This window comes from Rutilus rutilus (genome assembly GCF_951802725.1).
Source record: "Rutilus rutilus genome assembly, chromosome: 7".
Lineage (NCBI taxonomy): Eukaryota > Metazoa > Chordata > Actinopteri > Cypriniformes > Leuciscidae > Rutilus > Rutilus rutilus.
Window position 1 is genome coordinate 3542184 of NC_140221.1, and position 11478 is coordinate 3553661.

At 33.8% G+C, this 11478-nt stretch overlaps 2 protein-coding genes across 3 annotated transcripts; both read left to right on the forward strand.

Moving 5' to 3' along the window:
• The first annotated feature begins 2 nt into the window (after nucleotides 1–2).
• mob1a (MOB kinase activator 1A) lies at nucleotides 3–5468 on the forward strand. Its single transcript, XM_084413677.1, has 6 exons — nucleotides 3–398; nucleotides 1200–1366; nucleotides 1449–1542; nucleotides 2350–2483; nucleotides 2587–2750; nucleotides 4558–5468. Exons 1-6 carry the CDS (start codon nucleotides 385–387, stop codon nucleotides 4633–4635), a joined length of 651 nt encoding a protein of 216 aa, XP_084269803.1. The 5' UTR covers nucleotides 3–384; the 3' UTR covers nucleotides 4636–5468.
• Nucleotides 5469–5600: 132 nt separating this feature from the next.
• dguok (deoxyguanosine kinase) lies at nucleotides 5601–11424 on the forward strand (the record flags this gene model as incomplete). 2 transcript variants are annotated; one of them, XM_084413673.1, is made up of 7 exons in its annotated part: nucleotides 5601–5751; nucleotides 5964–6070; nucleotides 7294–7493; nucleotides 8113–8260; nucleotides 9251–9366; nucleotides 10303–10402; nucleotides 10928–11424. In XM_084413673.1, 7 exons carry the CDS (start codon nucleotides 5601–5603, stop codon nucleotides 10952–10954), a joined length of 849 nt encoding a protein of 282 aa, XP_084269799.1. In that variant the 3' UTR covers nucleotides 10955–11424. The 2 variants fall into 2 exon arrangements, with proteins under 2 accessions (XP_084269799.1, XP_084269800.1); XM_084413674.1 differs by having other exon boundaries at nucleotides 7297–7493.
• Between the last annotated feature and the right edge of the window lie 54 nt (nucleotides 11425–11478).

Genomic DNA, 11478 nt, shown 5'->3' on the forward strand with positions numbered 1-11478 from the left:
TCAGAACGCGCATGCGCAGTTTAATTATAAGGTTTTGGCAGACGGGGGGATTTTGACTTACAGTTGTACTAATAATTGTAGTTAAAAGTACCGAACAAAACCGTAACAATATCCGATTCGTATAGATGAGGAGGTTTTCCCCTTAGTCAGAACGTAACTTAGGCGGTTTATGTCTATGGTTTCATATCACTAAAGGGAACCAATCGTAGACATTTCCTGAATCTGTCTTCTACGCCTACTTATATCTTTCGTCTGTGAAACATCGAACTTCGAAGAGTAGGCCTACTTATAAATAGTGTTTAAAGGCCTTTGAGGATTAACTTTATCGCAGTAGAAATTCGTATCGCCTTATAAAAGTTTTAAGAGGGAAGAAAAGAAGCGGATATGAGTTTCTTATTGTAAGTATTTAGCCGATGCGACTGTTCATACTTTCTTTTTCATAATCGCATATTGCAGATAATATGTAATGTGGAAGTGCACCCAGCAAAAAAAATAAACCAAATAATATTTCCGATAACATTAAACTTTTGAAACTAACAACATTTCCGGTCGACATCTGTTCCTGTGTTCGGAATATGGCGTAAACATATGCTCTGTTCAATACACAAGCATGAAAAGTTCCTTTAACTTGGATATGGAAGACTCGTGTGTATTTTTGCTTAACAATCTACGATCCATCTTTTCTTTGAATGTGTATATTCGAGATTATTGGGGTTGGATATGTCTCTAACTTCATTTCTAGGCTGTAACATTAATACAAATTGATCTGTGTGACGTCATATTCTTTTTTTATAACATTGATTCCAAAAGTTTTTTGTTTGTTTTTTTCTCATACAACTTTTTATTTTACTTGGAAAATATCACATTCATGTGACGAAATGGGCTAAGCATAACTGTGAACATTATATAAAAGAAATGAACAAATATGGCACTGCTTTAGATCATATTAAAAAGCCACTTTAACTTCTTGTTTTGTTTTTTACTTCTGGCATAAATTATTTTCCCCTAATACATGTACAAATATTTTATATTTTCTCTATAAAAAGCATGAAAGTTTCGACTCAGCGTTTTTTGAATTGCAAATCTTCTTCTTTTCAGTTCTAGAGTTCCGTTGATATATATTGTGTAATACATTTTAACCACATCTCTGCATTTTTCTCACTTGATGCAACATGTGACTTATTTTGTTATTATCGTAGTGGAAACCGTTCATCAAAGACATTCAAGCCCAAGAAAAATATCCCAGAAGGCTCTCACCAGTATGAGCTTCTGAAACATGCAGAGGCCACCTTAGGAAGCGGTAATCTTCGAGCCGCTGTGATGCTACCGGAGGGAGAAGACCTGAATGAATGGATTGCTGTCAATAGTGAGTGTGTATGGAAGTATTGTTGAGAAAATAATTGATTTAATCATGATTATAACATTTAATCCGTACCCATTTATTTCAGCTGTGGACTTTTTCAACCAGATCAACATGCTCTATGGCACGATCACTGAATTCTGCACAGAAATCAGTTGCTCTGTGATGTCTGCAGGACCCAGGTAAGATAATACAGCGTCTCTTCAGTGCTTTAGTATTTTCCCTTCAACAAAATAACAAATTAATAGTAGGCTGAAAAACTGGTAGCATTCATGAATTATGCTGCCTTGTTCATTAAAACAAACATTTATATATATATTTTTAAAGTAAGTTAGTTTTTTTTAACCAATTTTTGTAGTAAAATACTTTTTTTAACGTTATGAGGTTGGTAAGTTTCAAAAGGCGAAAAAGGGAAATTATCTTTGATTAGAGGCACACCTTTAAGTTGCTTGGCACAAATACTGTTTATATATATATATATACACTGTCAAGTCAACTAATAGGGAAAATTAATCACATCTAACATAAAAGTTTGTGTTTATATAATATGTGTGTGTACATATGTGTATATCTATCTATATGTATATATACATACATATGTACACACACATATATTATATAAACAAACTTTTATGTTAGAATCTTTTATTTAATCTTTATTTATTATATATATATATATATATATATATATATAATATATATACATACATACACACACACACACACACACACAAACCTTTATGTTAGATCTGATTAATCACAATCGATTTGACAGCACTTTATATGTATGTAAATATATATATATATATATATATATATATATATATATATATATATATATCAAATGTTCGATAAATTAATGTTTGATACGTTTTTCATATATATATATATATATATATAAATAATTAAATAAATAAATGAAGAGTATAAATGGTATACAAAAAAAATTGTGTATTAAAAAATCTCTGTCTTGCCTGATAAATCAATAGGTATGAATATCACTGGGCTGACGGGACCAACATCAAAAAACCCATCAAGTGTTCTGCGCCCAAGTACATCGACTACTTGATGACCTGGGTTCAGGATCAGCTGGATGACGAAACCCTCTTCCCGTCCAAGATCGGTTCGTTTCATCCATTCCACTTGTTATGAATTCGCAGTGCAACCCTTTTTCACGCAGACTCGGCCAAACAAATAACTACTCAAATGAACTTTACTCCTTCCAGGCGTTCCGTTTCCCAAGAACTTCATGTCCGTGGCGAAGACTATTCTGAAGCGTCTGTTCAGGGTTTATGCTCATATTTACCACCAGCACTTCGACTCGGTCATGCAGCTTCAGGAGGAAGCTCACCTCAACACCTCCTTCAAGCATTTCATCTTCTTTGTACAGGTCAGTGCATTAACACACATCCAGTAGATCCTATCCACCTTATTCCTGACGAGTGTTGAATTATGGGTGGCACTTCCGGTTTGGGGAACTTCCATTCAAAAAGGCTGAAACGAATCATTTCAAATCATAAGGTTGCCCTACAAATAAAGCTGATCGTCAATTTTCCTTCATGATTTATTTTCAGACATCATGAGAATAACGTTGTAACAAGAATATCTATAAGAGCTCTTTTCAGTCGCTGCTTTCTTTTCCTCTTTTCCAAAATGACGGAAATCACTTTGAAATAGTATCACGTAATGCTGAAGTTAATGAACATTTTTGATTAAAGCAACATAAGTTTCATAATACAGATATATATACACAGTACCGTTCAAAAGTTTGGGGTCAGTAAGATTTTTTAATGTTTTTAAAAGTATCTTCTGCTCACCAAGGCTGCATTTATTTGATAAAAAAAACAATAAAAAAAACAGTAATATTGTGAAATATTATGACAATTTAAAATGACTGTTTTCTATTTTAATATATTTTAAACTGTAATTTATTCCTGTGATCAAAGCTGAATTTTCAGCATCATTACTCCAGTCTTCAGTGTCACATGATCCTTCAGAAATCATTCTAATATGATGATTTGATGCTCAAGAAACATTTATTATTATTTTCAATGTTGAAAACAGTTTCATTTTTTTCCCCCCAAATTCTTTGATGAATAGAAAGTTCAAAAGAACAGCATTTATTTAAAATAGAATATTTTCTAACATTATAAATGTCTTTACGGTAACTTTTGATCAGTTTAACTCATCCTTGATGAATAAAAGTATTGATTTATTTTATTTATTTCCCCCAAAAATAAAATTTAAATTCTTACTGACCCCAAACTTTTGAACGGTAGTGTTTAATGTTACAAAAGCTTTAGATTTCAGATAAATGCTGTTCTTTTGAACTTTCTATTCATCATAGCATCAGGAAATAAAAATGTAAAAAACAGTTTTCAACATTGATAATAATCATAAATGTTTCTTGAGCATCAAATCCTCATATTAGAATGATTTCTGAAGGATCATGTGACACTGAAGACTGGAGTAATGATGCTGAAAATTCAGCTTTGATCACAGGAATAAATTACACTTTACTGTATATTCACACAGAAAACAGATGTTTTAAATTGGAATAATATTTCACAATATTACTGTTTTTGTTTGTATTTTTAATCAAATAAATGCAGCCTTGGTGAGCAGAAGATACTTCTTTAAAAACATTAAAAATCTTACTGACCCCAAACTTTTGAACGGTAGTGTGTATATATATTACTACAGTGATATTTAACCAAAAGACTCACACTTTTGGGGTTATTTGGTCTGTTGAAAGTACCTTGATGCTTTTACACTTTTAAATGTCCTTTTAATGTTCGATGGTTGAAGGGTGAGTAGTAATGTCGTCTCATTGTGACACTTTTTTTTTTTCGTATTGCGTTCATAGAGCGAGCGTTTTCACTGATTGTTTATAGATTAACAGAAGTTACACCCATAATTCACGCAAGGCGTCATGGGGCGCAGGAATAAGGTGGATAGTTAGTTTTATTTAGAGTTTGAAAAGGCAGGATATTGAAGAACAAACCCCTGAAATGTATCAAACATAACACATACTCAAGAGAACCTTATGTACCTAATTAAAAACAAAACAAAAAGAAACGGGTGGAGTAAAACAGATACACAGAGGGAGAGGTCACAATATGTACCTGTGACGATTTCTTAATAGTTTGGGCAAGACTCTTCTTTAACTGATTTCTGTTTTTGATTGTTCTTTTTAGGAGTTCAATCTCATCGATCGCAGAGAGCTGGCACCCCTTCAGGACCTTATTGAGAAACTAGGCAGCAAGGATAGATAGAAACTGGTGTTAATACCATATTCGGCAGCCTTAATGCATTTTCCAGAGAGCCTTTCTTTTTTCCTGTTCACTTTTTGGAATCTGAAATTGCTGTTAGCGCACAGTGAAAGTCTTTGCAATATCAGCTGTGCTTCCCTAAGTCTTTCTTGAAAACTCTGTTTTTTCTGTTGTCAGTATTACACTGTAGCCCTTATCTTTGACATGTATTGGTGATGGACTGGGATATGAAACCATATCAGAGTTTAGTTTTTATGGGAGTACAACTAAAACCTGCTTTTTATAATGTTTCGGTGGAAAAAAGAGAGAGGTTTATTTTTATTTTTATTGTTTTGTACAAGTTTGAAGACATGTTTTTTTTTTTTTTTTTATGTTTTCATTTCTTATGTGTTTGCATATTCAACAGTGAAGATTATTACAATACCTTTTACAAGAGTTGGATTTATATCCAGCAGTATTTCATGCTACATTTTATTTTTCCTTTGTGATTTTTATTTTATTTTTTATTGTCACAATAATGATTTTCTACCATGTTCATGATCAGATTTTCTTGAAGAGCATTTTAACCTGTTAATATTTAGAATTTAGCCAATGAAGTTGGTAAAGATTCCCAAATGCTTTTTAAATTATGAAATGGTTATTCATTAATACTTGCTGAACTTTTTATCTTTTTGAATTTTGCGTTGTTGGTATTTTAAGACATCTTACAAAAAGTGCACTGTAACAAGTATTGTATTAAAGGATTTTTTTGTTCTTTTATCGTTGTTGTAAGTTTAGTAAGTTTCAAACTTTTTTTATTTTTGCGATTTGCCAATAAAAAATTACTTTTATTTTGACATTTAACGTTCCTTAAAAAGGAAGAACTTTTATTTTGAAACTTACAACATTCCTTAACCGGAAGTACGCTTTTGCGAAGTTGCTGGGCGCAAATAAAATGGTCATAACGGTCTTGCATATGAGTGATGTAAATGTTATTTTTCTGTAATATGTTAGGGATGATGAGTGTGAGAAAGACAAAACGTCTTTTCTCGAGCTCTTCTCTTTACCGTTTGGCGCGCAAACAAATGAGTAACGGTACAAGCAATCAAATAAAGAGAGTCTCGATCGAAGGAAACATTGGTACGTTTTGTTTGTTTATATAAGTTATATTTATACATTATTAATGCCTATACTTGTGGTAATGCAATTTAGAGAAAAAAAATAGTTGATGAGTGTGCTTGAGTTGTGTGTAAATTTGTCTGGAATTTAATGTTACCAATCATGTTTTGGTAACGGAAAGCCTTTTTTACTCTGCTAATAAAGCCTCTTGTGTGTCTCTTCTGAATCTCAAGCGGTCGGGAAGTCAACATTTGCCAGACTGTTACAAAACACAGAACAGGACTGGGAAGTGATCGCAGAGCCCGTCAGCAAATGGCAAAATGTGGACCAAACCAACCAGGTCAGTGTAATAGACTAGTCATAGACGTAAACTTAAAGGTATAGCGGAGGATTTTCCCGAATTTTAGAAAAGAACCGCCCTCTCCACTTTTTGAAAAAATGCACATGCGCAACACTCTACCTGCTCACGAGAGGGAACGCCTATTAAACGTGTGCACGAGAGAGCATGCACGAGCTAATCATAGCTTACATTAACTTTTACTAGCAGTGATTTTAAATGGATTTCTCCAAATAGCATGCCAAACTTTACCTGTCAAGTAGAAACTTCGCGACTGAGGCATCAGTGGGAAGCCCAACCTGTGTTTTGAGCGCACGCCATCGTGTGAATCGTGTGCACGAGCACATATGACCGCCTTACGTAAACATATCACCAGAATGATTGACACTTAGGAGGACCAATAGTCTTGATGATCCACCCGGAAAAAGAAAATCCTCCGCTATACCTTTAAAGTGATAGTTCACCCCAAAAATGAAAATTCTGTCATTAATTACTCTCCCACATGTCGTTCCAAACCCGTAAGACTTTCGTTGATTTTCAGACCACAAATGAAGATCTTTTTGATAAAATCTGAGAGATTTCTGTCCCTCCATTGACAGCTACGCAACTACCACTATGATGCTTCAAATAATACATAAAGAGATTGTAAAACTAATCCATATGAATTAAGTGGTTTAGTCCAAATTTTCGGAAGAGACACGATCACTTTATATGATGAACAGATTTAATTTAGGCTTTTTTTCACATATAAACACTCATCAACTCACACAGTTGTGGTCAACAGAAGCTCAAGCATGTTTGCTTGACGTGCGAGAACCAATGAGGTTCATTATTGTGTTACGCAGCAGGTTTGAGCTTCAGCAAGAACCAATGAGGTTCATTCTCACGTATCAGGCAGTTTCGGTTGAGCTTCTGTTTATGTCATAAGAGAAGAGATGTCGCTGCAAGAGGGGGGGGAATATATTTTGATACAAGATTAGGAGGCACATGAATAAAACAAAGAATGATGTGCACAGATAAATCATCTATAATAAATACTGCAATATTCCATCAAATAAAAAGGAAATGTCAATTTTGATTTAATGGTGACCTTAAAGTGTGTTTGTGCTGTCTTTAAAATAAGTGCTTGGTTTGATATTCTTCTCTCTAATGAAGTGAGGCCTTTATCATCCAGATACCCTTTGGTTCGACTGTTTAACGTGTGCTTTGTCTTGTTTTCTGTGTAGCAGACCGAACACGGCCCTCAGCCGTCAACCAGTAACCTGTTACAGATGATGTATCATGATCCAAAACGCTGGTCCTACACTTTCCAGACCTTCTCCTGCATGAGTCGCATGCGCTCGCATCTTCAGCCGCTTTCTGCCGGATCCCGGAAGTCCTCGGGCTCGCCGGTGCGTGTGTACGAGCGCTCGGTCTACAGTGACAGGTGAGGAAACTACAGTGTCAGTTAAAAATTAATTTTATTACAGAAGTATCCTAAACTCCACAAAAAAATCCTAAAAACTGTCTTAACTTTAGGGCAATCCCAATGGTGTCCTAACTTCAAAATTATTTTGAAAGCCAACTGTAACTTAGTGTCAGTTAAAAATTAATATTTTCTGGCAATATTGATAATTAATTTTTTTTTTTATTGATACTTTTCAGAAAGTACATTACTTCCTTTTATGGTCAGATCTTTTTAAATAAGATAAAATATGGTCCTGTTATGAAATGCTAAAAAGGACCATTTTGACACCAATCTATTTAAAATATTTGTAATACTAATTACACATTTGTATATTTGCAATTTAGTCTATTTAAAATATATGAACTTTAAATGTGTAAATAAATACTTTACATGTGCTTTAGTATGTTAGTTGACATCAAAATAAGTGTACTTTAAAGCACGACAAAACGTTAAAACAATGATTTAAGTTGTACTTTAAAGTGAAACTTTTAACTTGACATGATTGCAAAGTGCACTTAAGTGTGTTAAGAACAAAGGTATATTATGATTAAATATGTTCAATGTCACCATGTTCAGTGTGTATGTCCTCCTCTCTCAGGTACATCTTTGCTTTAAACATGTTTAAGCTCGGCTGTATAAACTCAACAGAGTGGGCTGTGTATCAAGACTGGCACTCGTTTCTGGTGGAGCAGTTTGGGCATCGAGTTCAGCTGGAAGGCATCATATATCTCCGAGCATCTCCACAGGTCTGCACTGCTTTCATCAGATGATGATGATGATGATGATGATGGTGGTCAAACATGCTGTTTACGATTGTTCCAGTCATGGATGCTGATTGGTCCATGCAATGTTCAGGTCGTGCTAAAGTGTACAATATAGGCTGTGTCTGAAACCTGATCAGTCCGCGAGTTCACATTCACAGAGTTCAGGGTTATTAGAATTAACTCTATTAAAACCATATGTGACCCTGGACCACAAAACCAGTCACATGAATAATTTTTTTTTAAATTGAGATTTATACATCATATGAAAGCTGAATAAAAAAGCTTTCCATTGATGTACGGTTTATTAGGATAGGACAGTTTAAACATCTGGAATCTGAGGATGCAAAAAAATTGAAACATTGACAAAATCTCCTTTAAAGTTGTCCATTTATGTTCGCGATATTGCAGCATTCACTCACAAAAATAATATTTTTATATATTTACGGTAGAAAATTTACTAAATATCTTCATGGAACATGATCTTTACTTAATATCCTAATGATTTTTGGCATAAAAGAAAAATCTATAATTTTGACCCATACAATGTATTGTTGGCTATTGCCACAAATATACCCGTGCGACATGTGACTGGTTTTGTGATCCAGGGTCATAAATTATCTGACACCATATTTATTCTTCCCTGCCTGGGGATATCATAGTCAGCAAAGGATACATTTCCTTTTTTTTTTAAGCATTCAGATGAAGGAATGTAGATCCTAAACATGTGACTTGTTTCCTTCCAATCTGCGAAGGCATACTTTTTCAGCTCAACAGTGATTCAAAACGCCTGTTGGCCAGAAACTAAGCTTAGTTTACATGTCAGAAACATCTATTTTTATTATTACATAAATATGTCTTGAGTGGTCTGTAAGTTGCTTCAGATATACGTGACTTCAGAATGAATAAATGTGAAGGTAATGGACTTGTTAGAATGAATTATAAGTTGCTGAATGTGAAGGTTGTGTTCTGCAGATGTGCATGGAGAGGTTAGGCAGAAGAGGTCGAGTGGAGGAACAGGGAATTCAGCTCGACTACCTCGAGAAACTCCACACACGACATGAAGACTGGCTCATCGACAAGACCACAAAGTGAGTAGGGAGGGGCGTATCGATATGAAGTATTGATATATATCGATGCTGACGTCGAGTATCGATACTCAAAACAAACAAAAATCGATCCTACAGTGTTTTTTTTTTTTTACCAGTGATTTTGTTTATTTGACAAGAAATGTAATGCATACAATATGCATTGAATTGGATGAATAACCTATGTTAGTGATGTGTACCTTCTCTGATGTGTAGTGTATGACAGTAGACCCTATTGTTCAAAAGCTTGGGGATAGTAAGATTTGTTTTGAAATTAATCATTTTATTCAGCAAGGACGCATTAAATTGACCAGAAGTGACAGTAAAGACATTTATAATTTTACCAGATTCTGTTTAAAAAAAAGATGCTGCTCTTTTAAACTTTTTAATCATAAACAAATACTGAAAACAACTGAAATCTTAAGCAACTCAACTGTTTTTAACACTGATAATAATCATAAATGTTTCTTGAGCAGCAAATCATCATATTAGAGTGATTTCTGAAGGATCATGTGACACTGAAGACTGGAGTAATGATGCTGAAAATTCAACTTTGATCACAGGAATAAATTAAATAAATGCTATGTATTCAAATGGAAAATGGTTATTTAAAATGTTAATAATTTCTCTGTTTTTACTGTATTTTTAAACAAATAAATACCCATTTACATTTTTTTTAAATCTTACAAACCCCAAACTTGAATGTTAGTGTGTGTATTGAATTTTTTCTGATTTATGAATGTTGCTGATTCTAAATAATATGTTGTACACCGAACAGCCACCTTTGTTCATTTCTATAGCGGTTTATACGATACAGATGTTCAAAGCAGCTTTACAACAGGAAAATAATGATCAATGATGCAAACAGAGTTCAATTCTGCTGTAAATCAGCTCTAAAAGACAACAGTATTGTATTAGTGCTCTTCTTTCTGCACATAGGGTTCATTTCCAGCACCTGGCGAACGTGCCCGTGTTGGTTCTAGATGCGGAAGTGGAGTTTGAGAAGGACCTGAAAGTGCAGGACGATCTCTTAACAAAGGTAAGCCTTCCTCAGGACAAAGACAAGATTTTTAGCATGATTAGATTTTTAGTGCATTTTCCTCATTTTTAAGTTGCTTTGAATAAAAGTGTCTGCTTATTGAATAAATATAAATGTACTTAAATGTGTTTTATTTAAATATATATATATATATATATATATATATATTCTTTTGATTTCTGTATATGTTGACACTATGGAAACTTGTTTCTGCCACAGAATAAATCCAAAATTCAATTGTGCAAATTTCCTCACAAAAAAAAAAGAAAGTAAGAGGAAAAACCAATGACTTGTGAGATATAAACTTTATAAACTTGCAATTGTGAGGGAAAAAAAAGTCTGTAAATATCTGTATCAAAAGTCTTGATTCCCTTTTTTATTCCATTATTGTAACAAAAAAGCTGGAATTGAGAGAGAAAAAAAGACACACCTTTTTACATTGTTTTATTCCGTGGCGGAAACGAGCTTCAATATGACACGCATCACAGAAGCAACGTATTAAGTTTATATTTTCTCCTGATCTAGATCAGACATTTTTTCAGTGTTTTATAAACGGCCTTGTGGGACCCGAAGCCCAAGGATTGTTTCGCATGGACCATTTCTCTTTAGGACAGAAAACGTCCAACTGAAGATCTCGGAAACTAAACGTTCTTGGCTGCAGAAGACCTTCGTCTCTAAAGTGGTTTTCTCAATGTTTACACAGAGTAAGTTGGTTGATGTCGGAGGTAGGGCACAGAAATAACACATGACCAATAATGGCTTACCGTCATTGCAGTAATACGTCATGAAAACTGTACTGAGACATTATATATGTTATGTTTTATAACCAGTTTAAGACCATACTGATATAAGTAGGATATTTCTTGTAATACTGTTTGTTGTTTTTAATTCTTAACTTATTTCAGTAAAGTTACATACCTAAAATGTGTTTGAATCGAGTGGATTTCACTTCATTTCTGACGTGAAAGATATGAATGTGAAAAGTAGACACTTTTATATATTTTTTTTTGTGTAAAAAAAACATTTATTGTGTGCGCTGCAATACCAAAACATGTTCAAATAAACATATCAAAATC